Source organism: Eimeria maxima, genomic scaffold (assembly GCF_000499605.1).
Source record: "Eimeria maxima Weybridge genomic scaffold, Emw_scaff79, whole genome shotgun sequence".
NCBI lineage: Eukaryota > Apicomplexa > Conoidasida > Eucoccidiorida > Eimeriidae > Eimeria > Eimeria maxima.
Window position 1 is genome coordinate 39567 of NW_013566766.1, and position 27076 is coordinate 66642.

At 51.8% G+C, this 27076-nt stretch overlaps 5 protein-coding genes across 5 annotated transcripts; 4 read left to right on the forward strand and 1 right to left on the reverse strand.

The window, feature by feature from the left end:
• Positions 1 to 211: 211 nt before the first annotated feature.
• EMWEY_00011320 (hypothetical protein, conserved) lies at positions 212 to 4411 on the reverse strand (the record flags this gene model as incomplete). Its single annotated transcript, XM_013482817.1, has 10 exons — positions 212 to 452; positions 558 to 702; positions 801 to 988; positions 1091 to 1215; positions 1351 to 1469; positions 1755 to 1835; positions 2048 to 2113; positions 2210 to 2482; positions 2639 to 3784; positions 3916 to 4411. The coding sequence occupies 10 exons, from the start codon at positions 4409 to 4411 to the stop codon at positions 212 to 214; spliced, it is 2880 nt and encodes a 959-aa protein (XP_013338271.1).
• A 35-nt stretch (positions 4412 to 4446) lies between these two features.
• Positions 4447 to 11994, forward strand: EMWEY_00011330 (tRNA-splicing endonuclease positive effector protein, putative; the record flags this gene model as incomplete). The annotated part of the gene is made up of 17 exons (XM_013482818.1): positions 4447 to 4683; positions 5268 to 5855; positions 5993 to 6583; positions 7011 to 7550; positions 7658 to 7754; positions 7914 to 8049; positions 8308 to 8428; positions 8630 to 8740; positions 9011 to 9136; positions 9317 to 9430; positions 9607 to 9843; positions 10118 to 10192; positions 10314 to 10472; positions 10693 to 10995; positions 11153 to 11292; positions 11391 to 11516; positions 11868 to 11994. The coding sequence occupies 17 exons, from the start codon at positions 4447 to 4449 to the stop codon at positions 11992 to 11994; spliced, it is 3828 nt and encodes a 1275-aa protein (XP_013338272.1).
• A 1891-nt stretch (positions 11995 to 13885) lies between these two features.
• On the forward strand, positions 13886 to 15722 carry EMWEY_00011340 (hypothetical protein, conserved; the record flags this gene model as incomplete). Its single annotated transcript, XM_013482819.1, has 5 exons — positions 13886 to 14306; positions 14518 to 14594; positions 14794 to 14995; positions 15151 to 15258; positions 15667 to 15722. 5 exons carry the CDS (start codon positions 13886 to 13888, stop codon positions 15720 to 15722), a joined length of 864 nt encoding a protein of 287 aa, XP_013338273.1.
• A 1884-nt stretch (positions 15723 to 17606) lies between these two features.
• EMWEY_00011350 (splicing factor protein, putative) lies at positions 17607 to 20045 on the forward strand (the record flags this gene model as incomplete). The annotated part of the gene is made up of 2 exons (XM_013482820.1): positions 17607 to 19511; positions 19662 to 20045. 2 exons carry the CDS (start codon positions 17607 to 17609, stop codon positions 20043 to 20045), a joined length of 2289 nt encoding a protein of 762 aa, XP_013338274.1.
• Positions 20046 to 22717: 2672 nt separating this feature from the next.
• Positions 22718 to 26296, forward strand: EMWEY_00011360 (Phosphatidylinositol-4-phosphate-5-kinase , related; the record flags this gene model as incomplete). The annotated part of the gene is made up of 8 exons (XM_013482821.1): positions 22718 to 22857; positions 23194 to 23329; positions 23592 to 23686; positions 23872 to 24515; positions 24707 to 25116; positions 25368 to 25437; positions 25540 to 26004; positions 26178 to 26296. 8 exons carry the CDS (start codon positions 22718 to 22720, stop codon positions 26294 to 26296), a joined length of 2079 nt encoding a protein of 692 aa, XP_013338275.1.
• Between the last annotated feature and the right edge of the window lie 780 nt (positions 26297 to 27076).

Genomic DNA, 27076 nt, shown 5'->3' on the forward strand with positions numbered 1-27076 from the left:
CGTAGACGCCAATGCCAGTAAGCACAGAGACCCCTCAGCAAACTTATTCAGCACAGGCTGTGGCTTTATTGCGGATGCTTGGCCAACATGTTAGGTATTTTCGTCATTGGGGGCAGTAGTCCGACGAATTACCCTTGGATTGAAGCTCCTTAGAATTGGAAATTTCCATCTCAGGTAGCAAATATGTTGCAACCACCACGGTTTGGCAAATTCACACCTTGATTTGTGGGCCTGGTGAAGTCGCCTCCTTTTCCCCCTTCGGATCACGCCCTTCTTGCAACAGAGAAGAGAACCATGAAAGCCATTCAGTGATAGCGTCCACAAGTGAAGGTTCATCGCAACGCCTTTCTTGGAATTGCGAAGAAACCTTTGTGCAAATAGTAAGCAGCAGCTCGTTATCTGCTGAGCGGATCAATTGATGGGAAACGGCCTCTACCAATTCCGCGAGTTGCCTGCAGATCGAACATATGCACAACACAGACTGAACAAATACTGTTACTGTTATCACAATCTGTAGCTAATGGATGCGACTGCCACTAAGATGTCCACCGCCTCACAGCTGTCCGGAGGAGGGTCCTGGATATTTCTGCACAAATTCTTCCTTTGCTACCAAGGCTATGGTAGCCAAGCGACAAATGATCTGTGGAAAAAATTCCTCGATATCCGTGCCGATGGAAAGCAACACCTCAAGAGTTTGCAAGCCTGAACTCATAAACGTAGACATCATATCTCGCTATCTGGGTGAGCAGTGCAAAAAGCGAAATCGTATGAACGCGTCAAATCAGGTTATGCATGCATACCCTCTCCTATGGTTTCAAGAGATACCCCCTCTAAAGCCTCGAGACAGAAACTCATCCAGTCGCATAATCTCAGATTTGCTGAATCTCCAGCGAATATCAGCAGATCCCTGGACTGTCTTAAGAAAATCGAGCGAAGCCTCTCAGACGAGTTCAGGGCGGGGTGGGCCATGTCAATCAAGAAGTTTTGGCTGAGCGCACAACGCAAGGAAAATGACGGAATGCTAGTTTTTCTGTTCCTCGGCACCTAGATGTCACAAATCTATGATCGCAGAAGGAAGTGCTCTGCGCACCATTCAAAGAACGATTGATCATATTCATCCGAAAATGTGCGGCAGACGAATGCCGTAAAAGCCTTAAGATATGCATCAAAGCAAACGTCCACCTCGGTGTAGATGGGGAACCCGCCCATCAAGGCCTAAGTACAAGCACACCCGCAAGAGTAACGCACCACAAATTGACACGGTTTAGCTTTTTAACACATGTAGATAACAATGTTGCATCTAATTTTACAAATGGACTCGTGATGCATGAAGGTACTAATGTTACTTACCTGGATTATAGGCGTGCGGTAGTTGTTGAGTGCTGGAGGCAGAAACACACACAGGAATACCCAAAACAGCGTGTGGAAGTCACGATGTAACATAATCTGCAATAGAATCAGTCCTGCTCCTGCTACAGTATTCAAAAATGGAGGGCATCGGTTGTTGCTCACCGCCCATTGCACAGTGGACGACGACTTCGTGGAGGCACTTCCAACCCAGGAAACGAACTTCAGCTGAGTTTTCCAAACCCGAGACGCGAGCAGATCGCAACAATGGTTAGTGTTGGCAATCATGTTATTGACTACACCTCCTGCACTACCAAGAGGCTAACTTCCCCGCTACCGACCCTCAAACAAACTTCCATCATCAACTATAAATACGATGAGGAAGGAATATGTAGCCTAAATCATACCTTGCGGGATATCCAACACGCGGAGTAGGGGCGGGATAATCAAACCTAGACTGCGGTCTTCATCTTTTATCTGAGTACACACTGACAATATAAGAAGCATTCTTCACTTCTTGCAGACGTCTCCTATACGACTAAATGCAGCTCTGGCAGTGTCACATTTCCACTTACAGGTACTGATTTGACGAGCGCGGTCAAGATACGGGAAACATGTATAGCCATTAGAAATGCCCCTTCGTCAGTGAGATATGAAAGAAAACGTTGTTCAGAGCCTCTATTCACTACTGAATTCTCACTCCTGTCTTGTCCAGCTAGGTCAATCAACTGCTCGTCAGGAAGCCCATCTGGCAGTTGCAACCGTCCTGCAGGGTGAGACAGAAGTTGAAACACGCGTACTATGCGCACGGTTAATAGAAGACATAAGTAATACCTCTATGCAATTCTGCAAAAGCACTAACCAGTCAGTGGGCAACGTGGTTCTATCCCTCCGCCTCGTTCCGCCATTTGCACTTCGACAACTGAGGCAGCTGCTCTAGCCGTTAGTAAAATGCGCGAGTCAGCTCGGCTTGCATTGATCTGGAAAGCCTTTGGAAGCTCCTTGGCTGTAAGCGCACGAGAGCATAGGCCTGTCACGGCGTGTATTAATGTGTTTTGTGGCAGTTCCAGGGAGCGCAACCCCATTGGCGTATTTCGGCGGGAATTGAAGAATTCACCGACCTCCTCCAGAAGTGCTGCAGAGGATTGCACACGGGAACACAGAATACTTATGTCTGCAGTAGACTCCATGGTAAAACACTTAAAAATGTATCTAGTGGCTTTTGTATCCTGCAAGAATTAAGACTCCAAATTAAGACTTCACAAGGCATTGTCCTTGCCGGGCTCCTGACCTTTCGCTTCTCGGACTACTGATTCATCGGTTGCAGCGGCAGCAACCCCAAAAGTGTCTAGGCATGTTGACGACCCTTCGACTTTCAGCGCGAACGAGAGAAGTAGGCCCTGCGTCCAAATCAACAGTGCGAGACCGCATGCCTCCTGACATACTAAGACGGGATATTCTAAAGTCTTTTCCAGCGAAACTAGTGTTCCGCTACCGCATTTCTCTTTCCGAACCATCATTGCTCCCCGGCCAGCGTCGTGGCTTACCTGAACGGTAGCAAGGATATAATGCGCAGCCTTATGTGGTGTACCCTCGGCAGCCACGATATTGTTCTCTGCAAAAGCCCAAGATATGCTTTGCTCCAAAGACCTGTTCGCAGAGGAGGCGGAGCCGTCCATATTCTGGCTCCCGGCTGTAGTATGCTGTGATGAAGTGGTTTCCAAACAAAGCAAAGGAGGTAGACAAGCGGAGAGAATTATTTTCTCGACCATATTCGGGCCGTCAATAGATTGCTGAAGTGTCAACGAGGGTGTGCGTATTTCTCCAATTTGAACACCCGGGATGAGGGCAGCTCTCAAATCGCCGAGAGCAGTAAGAAGCTGGCCGACAGTTTCTTCAAAGAGCCGGCGCTGTAAACAAGACTCAGCCTTAGCGGCAGCTTTGGCATTCTCGCCTTCCAGCCTACTCACTGGTGCCGTTCCACGCGTAGTATTGCTGCTGTCACCTCCACATACCCCCTGCACTGGTTGGGGCGGCACTACGCAGGCGGCGAGGACCCTCGAACAACCAAGGAGTATCCTAGGGCCCCGCAGGAGGAGCGCCAGCAAGCGTATCCGCAGGAGATGCTCAGATGGGTTGCAAATACGTCCAAAAGCGTGGAAATTTTGAAGGGGGCAACTGAAAAGTGCAGAGAGAGAGCCGGTTCCGATTTGCTGCACACGGCGTTCCACTTCGCTTGCACAACTATCGATCCCCGTATTTTGGTCACCTAAAATGTGGACCTGCTTGTCACCGACTTGTGTCTTTTCGGAGAGCAGCGGGTGGTGCCCCCCTCTGCCTGCGAGGCCCCAGTCGAGCCACTCGAGGATCTTGGGAAGGACTCTGGTAGCCGTCACCGGGGAAAGTCGAATGATGATCTCAAGAGCAAATAGAGCTTCTGTAGAAAGCACCAAATCAACGATGTTGAAAAATAACAGGAAAGAAAAATGCCGTTGCAAGACTCCTACTTCTTTTTCGTGCGGCAGTGACACGGTAGCTGAGCTGTTTCTAGGCAGTCTCTTATCTTACCCGTTAATACGGCATCCGCAGACTCCGCCTTATTATGCCTGTGGTCGTTTTGGGCCTTCAGTTCAAGCCCGCTTAACTCCGATGGGGAGGAAGTATCGTTTTGTTGATCTAGCGAAACTTTTGCGGGGGTCCTCGGTGATAGTTGAGATGCTCCCTCAGTAAGCAGAGCCGACTCAGCTGAGAGGATCAGAAGAAGCCCCCAATGAAGCGCTGCAGTGCATATGGATCTTTGGTGTTTGATTGTTTCTTCCACCTCTCCTTCGCCTGACTGTGCTTCCTCTCCGTCACCGTCGGCCGCCTCGCCCTTTTCTGAATATAATGCAGCAAGAGTGGCTTCAAAATGGGCTCGGACCTGTGCAATAAACCTCCCGGTCAGCCAATGCGTCTGAACAGTTTCGCTGACCGCAGCTTTGGCTACATGAGTTCTCCGTTCGGGCGGTTTGTTATCCACTGTCTGCCCCAAGGGCCCGTCTTCCTCCCGTAGGGTGTCTGCCATAAGGCCAGCATCTCTCGCTTGCGATGTTGTCGAGGATGAGAGAGTCGAAGAAGTCGAACAGTAGGCAGTCGACTCAGAACCTGGAGTCGGCCGCAGCAACTGAGACACAGCTTTGCTCAGGGAAACCGCAAACAGTGGTCGGCTGCTACCGAGGCGTCGAGCAGCCGCTGCCGCAGCAGCAGATGGGTCAAGATCATTTTGACCCCTCATGGGCGAGATGGCGCTCCCTAGTTGCTGCACTCCATGTCCTTCACCGCGACTCTTGCAAGTCGGTAGGCCGGGGGGCCCCAGTGCTGGAATCGCAGGGGCCGTGACTATTGATTTTAGCTTATTTTTGAGATAAATTCCCTTCAAAAACAGAGTATTAAAGAAAATGGCACGAACTATTCGTCCTAGTGGAGTCGTGTACTTTGTACTGCATGCGGACAATCTCGATATGCTCCACGGCAGCCATCGCAGGAGACGGCCCAACAGGAGAAAACAACTTAATTTTGAGGCATCTTCCGAGAAATAGGGGATCGGTTTGCCTTTGTATAATGTTTCACTAAATCCTAGTCTTATTTAGTTCGTTATCATCGACAGGAGCCCGGAGCGGAGGGGAGACTCCCGATGTCCCTCTCCTCGGGTCGCGTCGAGGCATCTCAGCGGGTCCTACACGAATCATGATGGTGGATTGTAGTTCTGCATAAGGTGGCCACCATGCTCCTGTTAACTGCATAGGACAGCATAGGGGGTAGAACCGCCGCCAACCAAGTCGTCACCGCCGAGCAGGTCTAATTGCTAGAGCCCTGGGGCAGGGGCCCTGCAAAATAAGGAAAGAAGCGGGATTCCAGTGCCATTTGTCGTGGATGCCCAGATGGTTTGTCTTTCAAGTGAATCTGGAGGCCATGTGGGGGCCTTGACCTCTGTATCCAGGGGCTCGTTGAGATCCCGAGAGATATGCGCGAAGGAAGAACTGCAGCGAGCGGAGCGCCTTGGCTCGGCTTGGTTACAACGTTACCGCCACATTGAAGGCTCTAGCCTTCTGCCGTCCGTGGATCCTCTAAACGAGTTGTTGCTTGGCCTCGACTTTTTTGCCGACCTCCGCGAAGAAGGGGTCCGCCCTCTCTCGGGGAGTTCCTCGGCAGAAGATCCCATACTTTCGTCTACCACTTCTAACGACCGTAACGAGGAGATACAGGTGGATGGCAAGGACACTGAAGACGAGACGGAAGGGAGGGAGCTAGGGGAGGCCAAGGAAACATCAGAAGTTGACCCGACGCCCCTGGCACATACACAAGCAGCACAGCACCAAGAACGAGAATACTTACGGGCAATTCCAACAGTAATACCCAACGAAAATGTGTACATTGGCTTCTTTCTACCTTTGTTTCTTCAAGAGGCCAAACAGGCCCTCGCAAGAGCTATCAAACTCGACTTGGGACCGCCCGAGGAGGTGGTGCAGGTAACCCTATCAGTAGTGACGTGGAGTAGAAACGCACTTAAGATTTTGCCTTGTTTATCCTCTTCAAAGGCTTCGATTGTTGCAGGGGAGCAGCAGAATGGCAAGAAGTCATGTTTCTCTGTGTTGGTATGTTGCAGCAAAGCGGTGAGCCTCGGGGAGCCTTTCTGTCTTTGCTCCTAAGCCGCTCTGGAGGCACGGCTGCTGTTTCTTCTTCGGCGTGCCGTTATTGCCATGGAGATCTGGTGCTCATGTACATTCCAGCAAGCCGAGCAGCTGATGAGGCTGAGGCGCTTATGGCGCCGCAGAAGGGAAGTGAGAGGGAGGCACAGGTGGACTCTGGAAAGAAGAAAGATACTACCACCAACATGCCCCCTAGCTTGGAGCCGCCGGCTGACGAGGCAGAGGTTCGGCTGTCGACACGAGCGCTAAGGCCCCAAGATACCGATTGTCATGTGCTCGCAGTTGTGTCTCAGGGACAGCACGAATCCATCAGTGTGAAGGTGCTGACCCCTCTAGGCTCCGCATACAATGGGAAAGGGGGCCCGGGAGTGGAGGAGGGTCCAGACTCCTCAGCGGTGTATAATCCGGCAACAGGAAGGCCTTACGGCTTCCTATTGCCTCGAGACCGGTGTCGTTTACTCAAGCTCGTGAAGGCTCTCAATGCCCAGTTCACTAAGTGGACTGTTCAGCGAATCATGTCCCTCACAACGCTATACAGAGAATTCCAGGTGCTACGCGGCGTCTAGCATTAGACATTGCCTATTATGTTTTTCCCTTTTATCCCTCTCTCGCCTTCGCCTGTTCCAGTATCTCTCATGTTTGTACCTGCGTGTGTGCATTCAACTGCACGCATGTCTGTGCTCCTTCGCGCCTGTGAGTGCGTGATCAAGGGTGGTTGCACACTTACATATTTCTGTGTTGTTTTGGATTCCTATGTATACCACCGTCCCTGGATTGTGTGGTTGCACACCTACATATATCTGTGTTGTTTTGGATTCCTATGTATAGCATCGTCCCTGGATTGTGTTTGCGTGTTTGTAGCGTGTGTGGCCGTCTACGTGTGTATTCATTTGCACTCCAATGAATCTTTGCCTTGTCTCTGCAGCAGTTAGCCCTTTGCTGGATTTGTAGTTATTTCCATTTTGCTGACTGCAGGGCCTGATGTCACTGCCGGATTTGCAACTGAAGGACAGTCTTTTTCGCTCGCCAACGACAGGCTCAACCTCACGACTGCAGCTGAACAAAGCAAAGCTGGCAGGGCCTCTGAACAATCCCTTGTTGGAAGACAACGAGGGTGCCCATCGGAATGCTGAAGAGGGGGCAGCCACAGTTTCTCCGCCCGCAGGTACTCATGCAAGCGATGAGAGCTCTTCACCATCCGAAGGGCAGCGTGCACAGACACCACTTGCCGCCACGACAGACGGCGCCTCATTAGGGCCCTCTGAAATCCAGACGGAGGAAACGTCCCAACCAGGAGAACGACGACTCGTCATCCCGGAGGCCCTGAGGACCCGTTTAGAGAGTCTGTATAACGCCAGCCAGCTCGCCGCCCTTGAGGATTCGCTCAAGGTGGAGGGTGTCACACTCATTCAAGGCCCACCTGGCACAGGAAAGACTTCCACCATTGTTGGCGTCGTCTCCGTTATCCTCCATGCACAGCTCGAGGGCCAGAACGAATCCTACTCGCACTCACCTGTGAGCGACACATCCATGAGCATGGGGAAGCAAACCACCAGACGGAGGCCCTTGCTTTCGTTCTGTGCCACTGGAGCGTTTGTTGGCTCGTTCTCTTTCTCCTGCAGACTGAGCAACGCCCAACAGAGGAAGCAGGCGACAAATCGGGAGCAGCGGTTCAAGTTGAAGCAGGTTCGCGGTCTAAGTGGCGTCCTTGGCTGGAGCGTAAGCATCGGATTTGAGTATTTGTTGTGTCCCACCTCTCTGTTTTTGCTTGTCCGAATTATTGGTCTCTACCTGTGGGACGATGTGCCTTTAATAACTTTCGTGACCACTTCTGCGAAGACTGGGTATTCACAGACGATGCGGTGTTGCGTCTCTCAGCGGACTACGTTGCCTGGATGGACGCAGACGAGTTCACGCTAGAGGATCTGGACTGTAAGATGATGCTACAGCCAGCGGCTGTTCCGACTGATCCGCCTATCTGCCTAACGAGAGAGCGTCATGAGCTCCAGCCAGTGTACGCCCACACCCGGATGCGGCAGCCTGTTTATGTCGGACTCTGCGATGGTTATATACCAAACGGTTTAGTGATATCCCTAGCTGCAGTGCCACGCATGTGCCAGGAACTGCCTGGGGGGTTTTCATGGGGTTTTAGCATCTACACTTAACTGTATGGGTGCGGGCTGACACCCATTACGTGGGGCACTGGCAGGTGTGTAAGTGTACGCGTGCATGTATGCCTATGAGGATCTGCATGTGAACGTGCTGGTCGCAGTCGTATTCTGGTCTGTGCGCCGTCAAATGCGGCCATTGATGAGATCGTCAAGCGCCTGACGGCAGATCCCGAGACAGGAGGCGGAATATTTGACGGCAGCGGTCAAAGATTCTCTCCAGCTGTGAGTTTTGGCTTTTTTTGTACGCTGATTATCCACTTTTTGGACAGTATCAATATATCCGCTAGTCATCAGATTCCCTTCGACTCTTTCCCATTCGGATCAGTTATTTCAGTCTCGGGCTGCAGCTGCGAATGAGGCGTCTTGAATGGGATATGAGCAATGGCAACGTGGGCAAATCGTGCTTGTGAGACTTCATTGCAGGTCGTGCGCGTAGGGCCTAATGTACATCCTGACCTGCTGCAGCACAGCCTGCAGTACAAAGCCCTACAGAGGCTCAGATCCCGAGGTTCTACCAACTTCGCCGCGTTAGCAGTGAGCTGCGTCTGTGCTGCCAGGCTGTGTGTCGCTGTTGACGAGTAAACCTCTTGATAACGGCTCTGGGTGCATATAACGGTCACAAGTCTACCAAGGCCATTCTTTCATTGGCAGCGGCAATTGGTGACGTTGGTAGCGTTCAGCAAAAGCAAATGGTGTGGACTGTGTTTTCCTGCGATTTAAGAGCATGAAAGTGCCTGCTGCTCCTCTGTTTACAGCTGCGCGCACGGGGTTTTGGCATGTGTGCGCATTTACATTGGCGTGTAGGCAGCCAAGGCGGATGTGCTACGGGATAGTGTAATTGTCTGTGCCACAATTTCTGTCTGCGGTTCCAACGACTTGACATCTCTTGCCGACTGTTTTGACACTGTCGTTGTAGACGAAGCTTCCCAGGTCGGCACCAGACAGCTGAGCTTAGCGGCCTTTAATCTGTTCTGCACTCCCTCGCTTCATCAGGGGACAGTGGGCCTCTTCTTGGGGCATGCACAGTCTAGACTGTGCCCTACAAGTCCTTACAATACTGACCATTGCAGTTACTCGATGCCGCCATGCTGCCGTTCTGTGTGGATGTAGGCCGTTGAATTGGCAACTCTCATTCCACTTCGGTTGGGCTGCAGAAGGCTCATTCTCGTGGGCGACCCAAAACAACTCCCCGCGACCATCTTTTCACGTCATGCAATCCAGTTGGTAAGGGGCTTTGTTCGGCCTGCTCCAAGCTTTATTGGCTGTTTATCTTCATGCGGTTTAGTGCTTGCTTACATTTCAACGCATCGCCGCTGCTGCTGAAGACGCGGAACTCAGCAGTGCGCTGCTGAACGCAACCTAGAGTGGATAAATGTACATTGGGGAATGCTTGTATGCAGCGGTATGATCGCTCGCTGTTTCAACGCCTTGAGGGGGCAGGCCAGCCAACGAACATGTTGAGTCAACAGTACCGCATGCATCCAGCTATCTCCCGCTTTGCGTCCGTCGCTTTCTATGAAGGGCTCTTGCGGGATGCTCCCCATTTACCCAGTGGCTTATGGACCCCCTTTCCTTCTTGGCACCGGCTGCCCATCCTTCAACCAATCGTCTTTTTCAATCTCGACAGCGATCACACTGTAGGTCTCTCCTGGAGCTCAAGAATCAACTGCACACCGATGCGCTGTTTACTGATATGCTCCACATGAGTATGCGAGGAATGCCCAGTTTCGACGCTGTTTTCTCCTGACTCGTCGAATTGTAGTGTGATAGACGAAGCCTCTTGGGTTGAATGTGTTCTTGTTGCTGTACTGCTGCATTCGCTGTTGCTGCCCGGATGGTGGTGGACGTATCTAAAACACTCGTACATCGGGGGATTCCGTTTTTTATGATTCGGCCGATGTTTCTGTGCAGGAAGAACACACGTCCCTTGTGAACTACGCAGAAGCCGACTTCGTTCGCCAACTTATTGACTTCCTCCGCCGACTGGTATGCTAATCCATGGGCTGCTTGCAGACTGCGCAAGTCTCGCCCCAATGCTTCCTCTTTCCAAGTGATGTGAGTGACAGGAGAGTCGACAATGCTTGTGAAAACGTTCCTTCGTTTGCAGTTTGTAGCATCCGGCAATACCAGATGGGAGCACCGCATTGCGGTAATCAGCCCATACGCGCAACAAGTCATTCTGCTGAGGCGTACTATTAAGGCGATGCTCGGGGTTTCTGAAGGGAAGTCGTGTCCAATAGACGTCAATACAGTAGATGGTTTCCAGGTAATCAGTGACAATCCGTCCTCCAATCAACACTGTTTCCCGCATATCAGCTCTCGGGGGCCCATCCCAGACGCTTCATCACGTGCCTTCGGGGACTGCTACAGACTACCTAGCATGTTTGTGTACGTGCTGCGGTATTGGCTGTTCCGCTCTGTAAAAGGAAGCTTGTGGAGGTACAATTTAGGCTCCACCCTGATGTGAGTGGTTGTTTGATTGCCAGGGTCAAGAAAAGGATTTTATAATTTTTTCGGCCGTTCGAGGCATTCGCAGTGACAAGCAAGAAGCGAAAAATGGAACTGTTGGCTTTTTGGGTGACATGCGGCGCCTCAATGTGGCTGTAACAAGAGGCCGTGTTAACCTTTGGTTGGTTGGAAATGGCTGCTTCCTTAGGAGAGATAAGACGTGGGCTAGGCTATACGCTTATGCAAAAAATCGTCAAGCTCTTATTTCCATCAGCCGCCGCAGTACACAGCACTCCGCCATCCTCACAAAGTGGATTCTCAAGTACTGCAAGACGCATCACGTGAGCACCGTACATTCCAAAATGACTTTTACGGCAGACGTAGTAATACTTTGCTGCACTTACAGCAGGGAGCGCCAAGGCACTTGAACTGTTGTCTTTGCCCGCCGGAGCAGGTGGCCAACGCTGTGCTGCGTCTTGAGGGGTATGCTACCTGCAGCGCGAGAGAAAGTTACTGGAAGAGCATGCACCCAGCTTCTTGACAGATCTTTCGGAAAATCTGAAGGCTATGAGGGAACGAAGACAGAGAAAAGGGGGCAGGGAAGATGATGAGCAGGTTGACGAGCTGCAGACGGAAGGGTAAGCCATCATACAAGCCACTGGTACCACAATATAGGCTCAGATATAGGTCAATCTTCCCACACTTGTGGAATGTTCATATCTGCTACTCCCTGCAGCCCGATTAGCTGGGAACAGCCAGTAGAAGAACCCGGGGGTGAGGAAGAAGGTGAAGCAACTGGGGAGATGACAACTTTCCACGACATTGCGGATGAAGGGTGCCTCGACGAAGTCGCAGTTCATATGTGAGCTATCATATACACTAGAGTGCCTTCTTTGCAAATTCGGATGCTGAGAAATCTAAGTGACGCCGATGCATTCGTGTGTTTCTTGGACACATGTAATGCCTCTGAAGTATTTGCTGTTATCGTGGTATTTGTTGACTGTTAGCTGGAGTTGAGAATGAGCAGTGAGCATTTCCCCAATCGTTTGAACGAGCGTTCTGGGCGTTATGTCTGGTAGTTTGAAATTTTGAAGACGGTAGTTCATCTTGTGTTGTCAAAGGGTAGCTCAAAGAGTGACTGGTATCATCTAGACGTTCACTCTTTGCAAGACAGCTGTGTTGTTGCAATTCTTTTTGACCGGTGGGTCTACAGGCGAGATGAAGCACTGAAAACCGCTATGGAGGCCGAGGCGGCTGCGTCTCCTCCGCAAACAAGTTCAACCTCTCAGCCGGCAACAAGCACGCAGCCTGGGCTAAAGGGAGAGCCATCCGCTGGTTAAGAATGGTGAAACAGGTAGCCCTGAGTTTCTTGATACGGACAGACAGTGGCCCTTGCGGAGAGCGACGCTTTGTGTGTTAAGACTGGAAGCACAGCTTATGCCCCGCTTGACTTGACTTCGTATATGAACACATTTTAGTATACTTATGTTCCTAGGCGGTGTTTCGTGGATTACATTTGGTATCCGCCGGCCGTATTCATGGACAGACCCTTAACCCTGAATATTCCCCAAACATTTTCACGTGGTGCCGCACCACTCATTACTTCGTGCTGTGCTGCCACCCCATTGCTACAGTTTATACTTCAGAAATGTGGTTAATAACTCATTTTGTCGAGTAGTGTTTCGGCACCTCAAATCTCGAATGGGTACTCTCTCGTCTCCGACAGTTAGACTATTACATTCTACGCACGCGGTCTGTGCGACTCCAGTAAATTTTCTAAATTGAATAGTTTCCTTGTGTATTTGTGCCACCGAGACATAAAAAGTATGGTAGAGATTGCCTAACACCAATGCTAGCAACAGTAGCAGTGTGCACCTGAAATTGAGTATGGCGGACAGCGCCACAATACAGGTCTTTTTCTGTTTTTAGTGCAAAACCGAGAATTCGAGTAAAAGGTCCTGCCTTTAAGCCTGCAAAGGCATGTGATCTGAAGCTCTTTTCCGGCGTTGAAAGCCATATGCCGCGTGCGGCTAGATTCTATGGGGAACATTTGTTCTCCTCTATCATTCCTCAAGCCCGATCATTCGTTAAAGCGAAATGTGTGTTGTTCCAGCAAGCACACTGCACACTTACTCGATGCGACAAAGTTGCACCTAAGCAGTTTCAGCTCCTCACAGCATTCAATACTAACACGAGTACTCGGAGGAAGCCACACACTAGTATGGTCTGTCTGACAAAAAAGGGGGCACTCCTACTTACTTCCAAGCTGGCTATTGAAAAAGAAGCGAGTGTTTAAAAACTGTCGACAGTGTTGGGGCATGCTGCGACGGGGGCATCTGTAATGCTTGCATGTCCCCTTGCACGCTCGTGTGTGTTCAGTGTCGATCGCGCGCATAATTTGCCGTGGTGTGCTTCATATCCGGCTTATATTCCTAACTAGGGCCAATTACAGTTAAGCATAAGAAAAATAGACTGAAGAGTAGACGGAAATCCCTCGTGATGGGTGCAGTGAAATGATTTCTGGCCGTTCGGCTGGCGAACTACACGTCGTCATGTTTTTCAGTGCTATCACCATATAGATAAGTCTGGAAGCTGCCTAAATAAATAACATATTAAAGGGGATTGATCCTCGCCGTTCGTTCGCTGCACAGTACTTTTCCCGTAAAGTGAAGCCGCATGTCAATGGCGGCGCCAGGCATTACGCCACGCAGGCGTGGCCGATGCTGCTCATGAATGGCAGGAGCCCGCTGCATGTTTGTGTTCTTTTCCTTTTCGATCCATTCCTTTAGTTATTATCAGGTCAAATTTTCCAAACTATTCAGGTATTCATCTGGGTCACCTCAGGCTTTTCCTCTGGCAATCGCGAGTCGGACCCGTTCAGCTGTGTGTCGATTGTTTGATGCACTGAAACAAGGGACACCATCGCCCTTTGAATCCAACTAACATCCTTCGTTTTACTACCCACTTAACTGGCGCTAGTTGTTCCGACTAGCCTTTGCTGCGTGCATACTGGGCATAGGCTGCTTTTCAGTGGCACAGCGCTTGCGGTCGGGCAGAAGCGGTTTATTTCAGTTTGCTCCACACCTGCCGTGGCCAGGTAATCTTCCAGCCTTTCTGTACTTTGAGGGTCTCCATACCAACACATCGTGGGTGCACCCACGAGCATTAGAGGAGGGAAGCTGCTCCAGCTCACCCCGAAGCTCAGTCCCCGTCAGGATTTGACCGGCAACTATGGAGGGAAAAGAAAAGAGATCCTTGCCGCTTAATCTCCCTCTTCCTAGGAAGGAAGATGTGGTCGGTTCCCCAAGGCTTCAAGAGCCCAGCAGTTCGCACCGCTATTCAGTGGCTAGCACGGGGATAGGCGACCCGAGCAGTCCTTATTTGCGTTCGCCCGCGCTCACACACATATCTTCTGCTCTACCCTCTCCCAAGGCAGCTGCGCTTGGAACAACCGTTCTCCCGCCTCCTTTTACTTCACCTCGCCAACTTCCACAGAAAGATGTGCTTCGCCACGGTGTCCTCATATCTCCGGGGGAGGAGGCGCCAAGGGGCACTATCATGACACCAGCGATCATCCGAGCCAAAGCACAAGGCAAATCTCTGCCCCCAATAAAGGAGGACCATATCAGCATGCTTGATGAATTCGTCTCACGTAAGGCTTCAGACTGTCCCGTGTGTAGATGCAGCGTGAAATCTGACGCAGTGCATGCTCTCCCTTCGCCACTAACCACTTTGAGCTTTTCATTATAACGGGCTAGTCTCTGGGGGCAGAGGGTTGTAGGTGGCACGCCCAACCGTACCACGCTACGTCTACTATATCCTATCATGTCTGCTCATGTTTTTGTCGGCTTGCGTCTTTTTAGCCCACACCGCGAGTTTGATCGACGAGATTCCGAAGGAGAACATGTTGAGAATGGCTGGCCCGAGCATGTTTCCATACGTGAGTCTATAGTTCTGTGCAAAGCGTGCCGACTGGAGAATTCTCTCCTAGCGAATCTTGTGCTGCAACTCCTGAACACGACCAATTCTTTATTTTACAGATATTGTACAATGTATCCTCGATACTCTGCAATTGTCGTCTGGCCAATAACCCACGAACGTGATGCATGGTCCTGACATTTCATATGTGTATTCTCTAGGATGCGAGGTTCACTGAAGACGTGAAACAATACCAACTGGATCATCCCATACCTCCAAGTATGCTGAAGAAATACCCCAACTACGGAAAGTTCCCGCTCTTGCTGAATCAAATTCACCGCCCAACGTTAGAGCCAAACGTCAAGGACGTGAAAGACTTTGAGCACCTTCGTGGACACAATGAAGCAATGCTAGAAAACAAATGTAAGCACTTTCCCGAAGGTGCTTTGCTGCGTATATAAGATGTGTCCACTAGGTATCGATGACGACTGCATGGTTAGAGACACGGAGAGCCACTATTTCTTTTCGAACTTCTCATGCGGAGTGTTATTTATTGTATGCGCTCTGCCATTAAACAGGGGAGGAGGAGAAGGAGCGGAAGGACCGAGGCCTTTCTATGAGGGAGGCGTATATGTACGTCCCTAATTTCGGACGAGTGCAGGTGCTCCTAACAGACTTTTCTGATGGTACGAGCTATCCTCTCGTGACGCTCCCAAAAATGACCCCGTACGATATCCTTGGAGTGCTGGATCAGCAGCAAAAAGCGAGGGAAAGATCGTGGGTGAACGGATTCTTGAAATGCCTACACAAAGTCTCCTGCGGACTCTTTTAAACCTCATTACCTACTTCGCCTGAGGCCATCCTCTATAAAATGTGAAGTACATACAGTACACCTCCTTATTCAGAAAATGCGTATGTGCATATTATCCCCCAACTCCCGCATCGGTACACAGCGCATACCTTTGTATTTTTTTTCCGATATCAGAAGGTAAAGGCAAATGTGGTCGGCCTCCGCAGTTTTGGCCATGGTGTTCCCTGCTACAACAAAGAACAGCATCTGCGGTTAAGGAGGGTGGGCACGATGCTTCTCTCAGAGACAGCGCGTGCTTCTCCTTCCCCCCGTGGCAGTGCTATGCAGGAGTGCACTTAGGTGATAAGTGCCCTCATTGGGTACAGAGAGTGCTCCATCGAAGACAGTAGATGTTTATTTGTGAGAAAGCAAACCTCCACCCCGCGCGGAGATGTCACACTTTGTGAAGGGGAGGCAGTGCCACTACCGGGGAAGGGGTAAGAACAAGCAGCAGTTGCAGTGCGAATGAGCCAGCAGCAAGACAAGCTCCACGGGAAGTAGTCCCTTTAGTATTAGACGCTGGAGTTTAACACTGAGTGTATCTGACACCATGAAGAACACAATGTAGCAGCACGACACCATCTAGATACATGGAAAGAATACCAAATAGTACCTCACTGAGGCATAGTAAATTGTGCACCGTTTGCCTGTGTATTCAATTATGCAAGAGGGGAAGCTGGAGGCTTACATGTAATGATCTATTGCAAGAAGTATAGCACGGGAATTGCTGTACTACGTCGTATCTTGCCAGTGAAGCATGCTGAGTCTGAAATTTGTACGTGCATTCCTAAATGCGTGGGACTACCTATTAAAGGACAGCAATCAGTTGTCTCCGGCTTTGGCACATGAACCACCAGGTAGCTGTCGATATGCCTGCACGCGAAGTAGCCTTGCGGCAGAACTAGAAGCTTTGTGCGCTGCAACTGGTGTCAAGCCATTTTCTCTCCAACCAACACATAGGGGCACAAGGCCAAGGAAGCCTTCTGACTGGAGGCAGCGCTGTAGCTGGCACGAAACACTTTGAATTTTCCGCAGCGAACACCTGAAAATGTACTGCAAGTAGCATCGCATGGGGGATGCTAGAGTCCATGTTAATTAAAAGATGAGGCATGTTCTGTCTGAACTGTATACGTGGACCCTTAGCTGCGTGCAAGTTAGCAACTGGAGGACAAACGTGCATTTAACATTTATCCTAGCACAAACATCGATGCCGATTACACACAGCCCACCATTTCCATCTTAAGCTCCTTCTTCGACCTCACAGACTCCACATAAGGGCGAAGAGAAATGAAACGTTCGTAAACTCGTTGTATATGAGGAATTTAAAGAGGACGAAAACTGTCTACATGGGAGAACACCTCCGCGACATGTACAGCTCCTAGACAGGAAAGATGGTAAAGTTGCGCCGTTTGGTAGTATATACATGTACACCGCAGCTCTACCAGACATTTACGTCTTCAAATAGTACCTAAAAGTTTAATTTGTACGTATCGACAACGAACACATCGCGTTGTAACAGATTGTGGGCTGCCAGCCACAGCCCCAGCATACCCAGCCCCGCAGCCGCCCACAAAAGGCGCAGCACTATGTTATTGTGTGAATGTGCCTGTTGCAAGTTCTAACTATATTGAGCTTTCGCAGCGAACGTACTTTTCTGTTGACTCCTGGAGGTCTAATTGAGCGGCAACTGAGGCCGAGGAAGCTTCAGGTGGCGCCTGCACCCTCCCACCCCCACCTCATGGCTACAGGGCTTGGGCCCTCGGTCGGCCGTTTTCCAGTCCTCGCCGGCTTAGTAGGACTCGTGCGCCACACGTTTAGGCCTATTCATTCTCTCGTGGGCGTTTGTATGCGTCTTGAGTGCGCCCCTCTGTCGGTTTCGTCCGTGGGAGCCCACGGCGAAGAAATAGGTGGACCTCGTCCGATAAGTACGGTCATGCGCAAGGTGTAGAGCCCCTCGCATGGAATTTTGTGGAAGGTCTACAGTTGTATTGCGACTCTGGAAGGATCCATTGCACTCCAGTATCTGCTCGTGTGCCCTTGTTTTGGCGTCCCTCCTGTAGTCCGTAGGTCCTGTAGAGAAACGATCGTCCAACCAGGATACGCAGACCTTCTGCCCTGGTTTTAGGGGGCACCTTGCATGTTGCAGGCGTTGGCCTTGAGCCCACGCACGGACACGTGGTGGAAATGGGGGATCTGGACTTTGACACGGTCATGAATCTGATGGATAAGACGGACAAAGATGGCGACAAAGCAGCAGCAGAAGCGTCGCCTGTTAGCAATGGCGCTCTGAGATCCAAAGCAGCTGATGGGGGACCCAGACGATCGTCAGATTCAGAGGGACCCCCAGGAAGGGAGAACAGGCGCGAAGGGCGGGAGAGGAGCCAGGACGATCCCCGCAGAGGAGGCGAAGGCAGCAGCCCTTCCTCTCGTAGGGGAGGCCCTCGGCCTGACGAGAGTCCTGAGGGACGAAAGGGGCGAGGCGACAGTTCCAGCGCACGTCGTCCGTCTCGCGGCGGAGACAGCACGGAGGGTCGGCGTGGTGGAGGCCCCCGGGGAGAAAGTTCGGAAGGTCGCAGATGCCCCCGTGGTCAGAGTCCAGAAGGCCGAAGAGGGTGGGGTGGTCGAGGCGGAAGCCCTGAGGTGTATAGGGAAGGCCGACGTTCTCCTTCCCCGCGTCGCAACGGGGGCTGGCGCGATGGCCCCTGGCCGCGAGGCCCTCGTGGACGAGAGTTCCGTTCGCGGGGTCCTGGGGGCCCCTTCAGACGCTTTGGAGACGACTATGGGAGACATCGTGGGGGAGATTTTCGTCGAAGGGATAGAGAAAGAGAGTGGTGGCCGCCGGCGGGTCGGCGGAGCCGTAGCCGCGACCGGCCGCGACGCGATGTTGGGCGGTCTGCGTCTCCGGGAAGGAGAGGCGGGAACGGCCAGTCAGGGGGAGGTGGTGGGGGTCCTGCAGTTTCTGGAGCAAGCGGAGAAAACCAGGCTACTGCAGGGAGCACAGCAACGCGCCTGGGGCCTCGGGAGGAGCTGCTGCGCCGCCAGCGGGAGGAGGAGCTCCGTCGCAAGGAGGTCGAGGAAGCTCGGCGAGACGACCTGACAGTGCTTGTGCTGAACCTGTCTCTGAAAGCAGACGAGAGACACATTTACGAATTCTTCTCCGCCAATGCGGGGAAAATCCGGGACATTCAACAGATAAGAGATCAACGATCGGGAGTCTCGAAGGGTGTCGCCTACGTCGAGTTCTACACCCAGGAGGCGGTCATCAAAGCGATGGCTCTTAACGGGATATCGTTTAAGGGACAACCGCTTCGGGTGCAGGCCTCAATGGCGGAGAAGAACAGAGCTGCAAGGGCGGCCAAATGCCCTATTGCCCCCGCCCCTGATGCCGCCTCGTTGCAGATACCGATGCGGGTGTACGTGGGGGGGTTGGTAGGCAGTCTGGCGAGTTTAACAAAGGACGATCTTCACGCTCTGTTTTCTCCATTTGGAGCCATCCAGGAGATTATTCTTCCGATCGACCCGAACACAGGGGAGGGTGTGGGCTTTGCCTTCATCATGTTCTCCGCGACAGGCGACGCCCACGATGCGATGCAGCAGATGCACAAATTTAAAATAGGCGGGCAGGAGCTCAGGGTGGGCTATGCAGCTGACGGGGTGCGCCTGTCGGGCTCCCTACCAGAAGGGTCGCCTACAACTCCACCTGGAGGCATAGCTGCTCCTCAGGGAGCTCCGGGTTTGCTGGGCGGCCCAGGCATCCCTGCACACGTTGTTGCCGCCACTCAAGTCTCCTACGAAGCCCAACTAGCAAAGCAGCTAGCGGAGAAGGCTGCTAGTCTTATGCGGCAGCAGCAACCGCAACAAGCACAGGAAGGACAGGCTCAGGCTCAGGACGGAGACGATGAGGGAGGTCTCGATGATGATGACATGGGATTCATTCACGACCCTTCTCGCAAGCAGGCACTTATGCAAAAACTCATGGACCGTTCCAATGCTGCTCTTGCGTCGACGGGGGGATCCCGCCCTGCCGTATCACCGAGCAGCGAGCCACAGCAGCAGCAACAGCCGCAGGCGTCCCCGTCAACGGACAAAGTAGGCCTCGAACGTTTGAAACAGTTTCGTTGACCTTTAGTTGCTTCACCACTGTCGTTGGAGTGTGTTTGCAGGTTCTTCTCGTACGGTCTATTCCGGAGGTGCGGATCATTTTGTGTCGTGTTGGTGCTGCTGTGTGGCTGCGTTCAGCAACAGTTCCTGCGGAGCTCCAGCGGCCCGCGAGTGGGTGTCGGAGGGTTGGCTCCGGGCGTGATGACTTCAAATTTGGTGTTGCGAGGAATGTTTAATCCGAGTGCCGCCGACGACGAGTACTACTTTGAAGACATCCGAGATGACGTGAAGGAGGAGTGCGGAAAACATGGTTCCGTTGTTCAGGTTTCCCTGAGCGAAAAGGATGAGGAAGGAAGGGTTTTTGTAAAGTTCACAGCACCATCTGTGGCTCTGGCCGCCCAAAACGCGCTCAACGGAAGGTTCTTCGGGGGTCGGCAGATCCACGCCGAGTTCGCCACTGATGCGATGATCAACGCGGTGTGCGGCAACAGCACCACAAGCAGCAGCAGCAGTAGCTCGTGACATCCTTTATGGGAACGGGGGATAGGAAGGCTGGGCTACCCTGCAGCTAGCGCATTGACGCCTTCTAGTTGCCCTTTTCCCGGTCCAGTACAGGGTACGGTGGGCATAGGCGTAATGTTTAATTCCGAGTTCGTAGTTGATGCGGTGCCGCGTCAACGGGCGCGCGTCGTACCAAACCAAGCACCAAGGCAGAGGAGGAACGGGCAAATAAGAACAGAGCGAGACCGAGCTCCATTTCAATGCCTCTATTTCTGTCAGACTGCCCATCGGTGACCGGTGCTTCCATATTTCATCTCCACATACCTGTTGGTCGTGCAGGGTGGTTGTCGGCACCGTGTGCTAGCTGCTTTCGATCTGCTTAGCTTTAATTTTGTTAGCTGGCTGTGTGGATCTACACCCAACATGTCGCAACATTTCTTAAGATTTCCATGGAGCATCAGCGGGAGTGCCCGATGACTGATCAGGAGCTGAGCGCTCTCTCGGAACCGCGTGCATGCGTGTAGGAGCTGAGCAAATAAGTGGGCTGTCATAAGGGGTTTCAGTATGTCCATAGCAGTACACCGACGCACAGATGAGTGCAAACCGCTAGACTCAGGGATGGGCCGTGGGGGCCTTTAAAACCCACCCACGCTGCAGGAGGCTAAGAGCCTTTAAGTGCAGCGGAGTTGAATGTTTGCTATGTACTGAGCCGCCTTCAATACCGTCAACCAGACCTCCCCAGCCGTGCGTGTGCATGCATTAGATAGGCTGGCAGGTGCATGTCTGGCTTTAATTACACAGTACTCTTTTAGAATGGCACGAAGTGTGACTGTGGGGCGCAAGAGGAACTGGCCATGCAAGCAGACTCATGTCTGGGGCTGTGGTGTGTTCCTGAGTGTGGCATATACCCGAGGGATTGACCTCGCGTTTCCTCCAGCCAAAACAGCTACAGCTGCACAAGTTGTAGGTATGGGGTTGACCGTTGAGCAGACGGGCAAAGTTTTGAACCATTTCCCGTATTCCTCAGTTTTAAAGGCCAAACGTAAACGCCAAACTATGACTTGAGGAGGTGCCAGTGGGGTAAGTCAGAAGTTATATACCGCCTCAAAGATTTGAAACCCACCGCCTAGTTACAGCCGTGTTGCGAGGGTACGCAAGACTTCGAGCAGGGAATAATTGGCCTAATTAGCCACCAAAGTCGCATAGAGTTTACGTTCATAAGGCAAGTATTGCATGAAATCCCGTGTCGCCCCAATACTGCCTTTCTGGAGAGCCAAACACGTCGTACAATTGCCCGGATCAGGAAGGGTAGTCTACAAGTCAGCTTCGTGCCACGACAATTGCTTGGAAGGAACAGAATCTTCTTTTCTGGTACCTCTATTTTTGCACGGACGTTCGAGTTTCTCCAATTCATTTCTCTGCCACGTTCTGCGTGGTGGTGTCGGTGGTTCGAAAGTAAGACTACTCGGAATAGTTGACTCGTTTGTATCACCACACGCCTTACGTTGAGTTTGTTTGAATGAGCCATAAAAGTTCCGATGTGGCGATTTCTCTAATGTGCCTCGGTTCAACAGGCGTGACTTTCTTGGGACGGCGAGAGCAGAATGAGGTTGCTTGCACAGTGTCTGTTGCAGCAGATCTTGCAAAAGCTGCATGCTAGCTGCTTCATTGAGTAATCAATATGCGCTTTTGATTTATCTGTCCCGAATAGCTTCTCGGTTGCCAAAGGGCTACTTCAAGTAGCGAAAGGACTCAGCGGTCGGGGCCTCTGTTGTGGGCATGCGACTCATTGCCCACAGAGCCAGACAGAGGCCATGGAATCGTTTGCGTCTTCGGAATTTTTTCGAGATTTTTTAGATTTAAGAGAAGTTTTCAATAGCTTCTTTTCCTTTGGGAAATTGGGGTGCGCGGGTGCGCTGAGCTGCCGACCCACTGGACATGTGCTAAGCCCGTTCTCGAGGAAATCGCCTCGGGTTTCTTCTTATATCCGCCTTTAGCGCAAAACATCTCAGCCGCATTTCTTAGCGCATTAGCTTGCCATGTGTTAGGAGCGATTCGCCTGTGGAATCCGTCTGCCCTTGCCTCCAATGCAAAACCTCGCCGTGCGCCCATTTGAACTCTTCTAGGCAGCCTGCGTTTAACCTTGATATCGAAATAGGGTGGGGCTTTTCTGTACACCCACTGCTGTTCTAAAGAGAGAACAGCGGGACTTGAGGCCTTCAGCCGCTTGTTCGTGTAATCGCCACTCGCTGGAGTTATGGCACGACCACCAGCAGGCGGCTCTAAAGGGCGCTTTACTGACCGAAGCAAATTCACACGTTTTGTCCGTGCTTTGATGTGAGAGGCTGTCAGCTGAGGGGATATAGAGGGGTGGAGCAGCCCATCTGTTCGCGTGCACAACCCCGAAGGCAATTTCCTGCTTGCCATACTTATAGTCATATTGCCTACACCATCGCACCTTTCATTGCTCTCCTTCTCCTTCAGTACTTTGCATGTGCCTCTCGACTGAGGATGCGCCTGCCCAGGGCAGTAAACGGGCTGCTGCTGAGCGACGGGCTTCGGCACTGCAGTGTCCGTAGTTCATCCCGGTCGCTTTATTGTTTGGGACGTAGCGGTTCTGTGACTTGTGCGGGACCTTCCTCGATCTGGGCCTTGCTTTTTCTCCTCTCGTGAATTGCGAGAGGCCAGCCCCAATGTCCCGACTGGGTAAGTGCTGCGGGGGAAACGCCGCGGAGGATGAGCGGCTTCCATCCCGAGTGCCAGCCGACATGGCGGACGAAATCCAGCGGAACACCTTGCTTACGCTCAAAGAAATACAGGGACTGTATGACAGGTGCGTGTGCCTCAACAGCTGCTAATCATGCGCTCACGCTACAGTTGGAATCTAGGATGCGCCTAGACAGGCATGCATGCTGATAAGCTTGTTCTCGCTGCTTGCATTGCGCTATCGGCGTTGTTTCCTCTGCCCGTTATATTGTGTTGCCGACGTTGTTCCCTTTCTTCCTGAATTCCGGAAGGGCTCGTTCACTTTTGAAATATTCTGATGCTGTTTTCGTGTCTGCCTTCGACCGAAGATTTCTACTTCCTTTCTGACACGTGAATATCAATCTAGCTGTATGAAAGTGAAGGCTGTGCGTGACTGACGCTGCACCGTCTCTTGCCCCTCCAGGTTTCGCAAGTACGCGCCCAACGGCCGTCTGCTTTTCTCCCGGTTTTGCGACACCTTGGGAGTGTTGGGAATGCTGGATGACACGATGATAGCAGAGCGGATGTTCAGAGCGTTTGATCAGAACAGAGATAGAGAGGTCAGTTTGTAACGAAAGAACGGTTGCTTGGGTGGCGACCCAAATCACACGCATGCCAGTTTCAGCTTTTGTCTAGCATCTACCAGCATTTGCAGATATCAAACGAACAAAGGGCTTTCCTGTGGCAAGGATGCACCATTTTCGAGAATCTAGAGGGTCCACCCAGTGTCGTAAGCAGCGGCGCATACACAGAAAACGAGTTTTTGCCTTAGAGTGTGCTGCGAATGCTGGCATCTTGAGCACTTTTGTGTTTTGTAATCAGCTGAGCTTTACTGAGTTCGCCACAGCTTTGGGCGTTATGATGCGCGGAACAGACGACCAAAAACTTGATCTCTCATTCCGCATCCTCAACCCCACGTCCGTCTTATGCAACCGTCTCCAGTAGCTTGCTCTATAGTCCTAAGGAATTTGCGTTTAGTGTAGTGATATACCGAGCCCTCCGCACCAACTGCGCCTTGCAGCTCGTCCTGTGTTAGAACCTCCTTTAGGCAACGCTTAGTGAGTGGGCTTCAAGCTGCGGAAGAATGTTTGCGCCTGCGCAGGTATACGGGTACGGGAAAGTGCTTAGAAGATTACCGCTTGCAGTCCGTGAGCACTTCAGGTTCTGACGACACCATTGCAGCGTCTCCGCATCGCCAGGCCTCCCATACCAACTCTAGTGGTCTGCCTCGGCCGGCTTTTAGCAGTCCTCCCGCCTCTGGACTTGCAGTTGTTCAAGACGGGGATGAAGAGGACAGTTGCGGAGTCGCCGGACAAGCTGATGCTGCTGCTGAGCACGGGTCTCAAGCGAACTCTTCAAAGGTGAAGGACCAAATTAGCAGCGAGACCGGCAAACCCGTTTCTGACCAAGTACTGGCGCCGAAGCAGACACTACGCGTCCCTGGGAGCGTGCATTGGTTTGAGAGGTGCCGCAGCGTCATTTACGCAGACAGTTTGGGGCTAGACGAATTCCTCGATTTGGTTAAGTGTCTGCAAGCTTCCCGCCGGGTCCTGCTAGGGGGAGATGGCAACCTGGCGTCTGACGAGGAGATAGCGATGACATTTCTGCCTCTTGCATCGGAAATGCCAGATGGGTCGAGGCGGATGATGTTGAAAGACTTCAAAAGGGCGGTGCACACGAGCCCGCGGTTCCTCTGCCTCCTGGGCGTTACTAACAACAACGTATCTACCCCTTCGTGCCAGTCCGGTCAGTCCCACGTCGTCCCAATTTAGGAGCTGCGATCCACTATATACGCGTTTCCTCCCAATGAGGTGCTGCGGGGTGCTGCGGGCCCGAGCTTGTTTGCCTTCCTCTTGCAGTTGAAGGAGGTGGGTCTAAGGTTTAGAGCAAAGTACGCTTTCTTGCTGTTAGTGTGTGCTGCTTTGACGGTCATGCAGAGACTTCCGGCACGACGAAATCCGACAAGAGGAACAGCCTCTACTCGATAGAGTGCACTGGGGTTTCGTGCACACTAGGCGGGACTTTAGGGTCCCCAGAGGCTGGTGCTGCTGTACGGGCGGAGCTTCTGCGTCGAGTGCGACAGGCGGAGGCTCAGGCTGAAGTGCATCAGCGGAAGTTGCAACAACAGCAAAGGGATCAGCTGAAGCAGCTGGCGGAGAGTCTCCGAGCTGTGGAGCGCGACGTAGAGGCGGTAAAAACGGCCCTTGCCTCAAAGGCGTCCGATGCCTCAGCAAAGCCATTGGGGGTATATCTCTGTGAGAACGAGTCGCCGGCACCCCAGCATCATGAGGAACTTTTCGGCCGATTGTGCAGCAGTCCTGTACGCAGTGATTCCGCCAAACTTGAAGTGAGTTAAGCAGGCTGACCTTTCCCTTTGGTGGCTGCTGGCTCAGGTTGACTGAGCTGCCAACACCCACCCAAGCAGGATCTTCCTCCAGCTACGTAGAGTTATGCGCGTTATGCGCACACAACTCTACGTGATGCGTTATGCGTTATAGTTACCCACTCCATTTGCTGCATGTGAATTTGCTCGATTGCCTGGTTGGCCGCATTCTACGCTTTTGGCCACATTCTTGTTAGTTCGATTATGTGGCGCAGTCTTCTGGGGAATGCGGAGGCACAGGAGACTCCACGGCAAATGAATCGCCTCGGAAGTTGCAGGCACAAGGTCAGCATTCCTCATCTGTGCTGTCGTGATCTCAACGTTGGAGAACAGCTATTATGGGTGCTTGACTTTAAAAGGTGCTGAAAGGTTGTGTGTTGCTTGCAGGCGGGAAGCCCAATGTAGAGGGACCGCAGGCTTTTGTGGAGACAGCAGAAGGAGCAGAGCAGGCAGCGACGGCAGCGACAGCTGCTGCGGCGGCGGCGTTTGCTGCACTTCAGCAAGCTGAGCAGCAGCTTAATCGCATCCTAGAGGAGAGCAGCATGGCGACTTTTCTGCCGATGCACATTGCAGATCAGTTGATGGTGGAAATGAGCAGTAGGGATAACTTCGAAGCCGTGCACGAGTTCAGTAGAGGGGGGCCATCTGTTATTCAACGGGACATCTCATGCCGCACGCGGAAGTCGATACTCCTTCCTAAACTGACAGGGGAGTCAGTTAGTAGACCAAGTTCAGAAGCAATCAGCGAGTCCGCCACGAACTGGTCCGTACCCCACCTTCTCGATGGTCCAAGGCGGCACAAAGTCTCCTTCTTGGTTGGAGAAAACGATAGCTCGCCTGCCCAGGACGTTGGTAGGTGAAGAGAAAATTTCAAGTACATATTTAAGGGGAATTACCGATTAATTAGTTTTGGAATACTGCCAAACTTGATATCTGGACACTAGGGTGAAACAGGGAATACCAACGATTTTTTTGGGAAGATATTACTCATCGTGCGTATGCACGGTCGGTTCCGTGTGTGAAAGGTTATCCGTTGCGCGCGCTTGTTCCATTCAGCAAGTTGCGCCCACGAAAACGCCACTGCGCAGTCCGTGAGGGCTTCAACAACTACAATATTTCCTTTGAAGGATCCCGGATTGGATGAAATCGACGAACACGTGCGTTTTAGCTAGAATGCCTCTTCGGTCTCGTTGCACAGGGTTGGCTTACGGGATTCCGAATATTGGTTTTTGGGTGGCTGGATTTCACTCACCGAGCTCGCAGGGTTTTGGAGTGCTGTGTGTGCAGAAGGCCACGACTTTAGGTGAAGTGCCAATCGTTGAAAGGTATATTCTTCATGCCTCGGAGGTCCTGTAGGGTAGCGCTGAGTTCAGTTGTAATGGAAAAACCCTTACACGTGAAGTGTACTCTAGTTGTTTGATGCTTGCAGCCGTCGCCGAATACCCCCCGGTGGCCGGAGAATGTATATGAATCGCGCGAAGGTCTATCAACGCCGAAGTATGTCTCTCCGAACCCCCATATACTTCCTTGGGTGGTCTTGGTCGAGCACGTGATACGTGTTTCACAAGCTATGTCGTCTATTCGTGCCTCTTTTCGTACATGAATCATAAATCGAAAAATTAAAGGTGGAAGTTTAGAGCTTCCTGCTGCACGTGTGCTTTTGCTGGATCGTGGCTCGCTCATGTCCGGCATCCTCTGATGATTGTTGGCGGCACGCTTGTGTCGACTCGCAGCTACCCAGTGGAGACGCACGTCGTTAGAACCTGCACTTCGACAACAGAATAACTCCGGCCCTTCAAAGTGAGGCGTGCAGAGATAGTGTATATATATTCCTGTATTTAGAGAAAGTGTGAGTGGTTGCGTCTGTGCACTTTTGCGCTCGACTCTATGAGTGGCTACAGTATATATATATATATATATATAT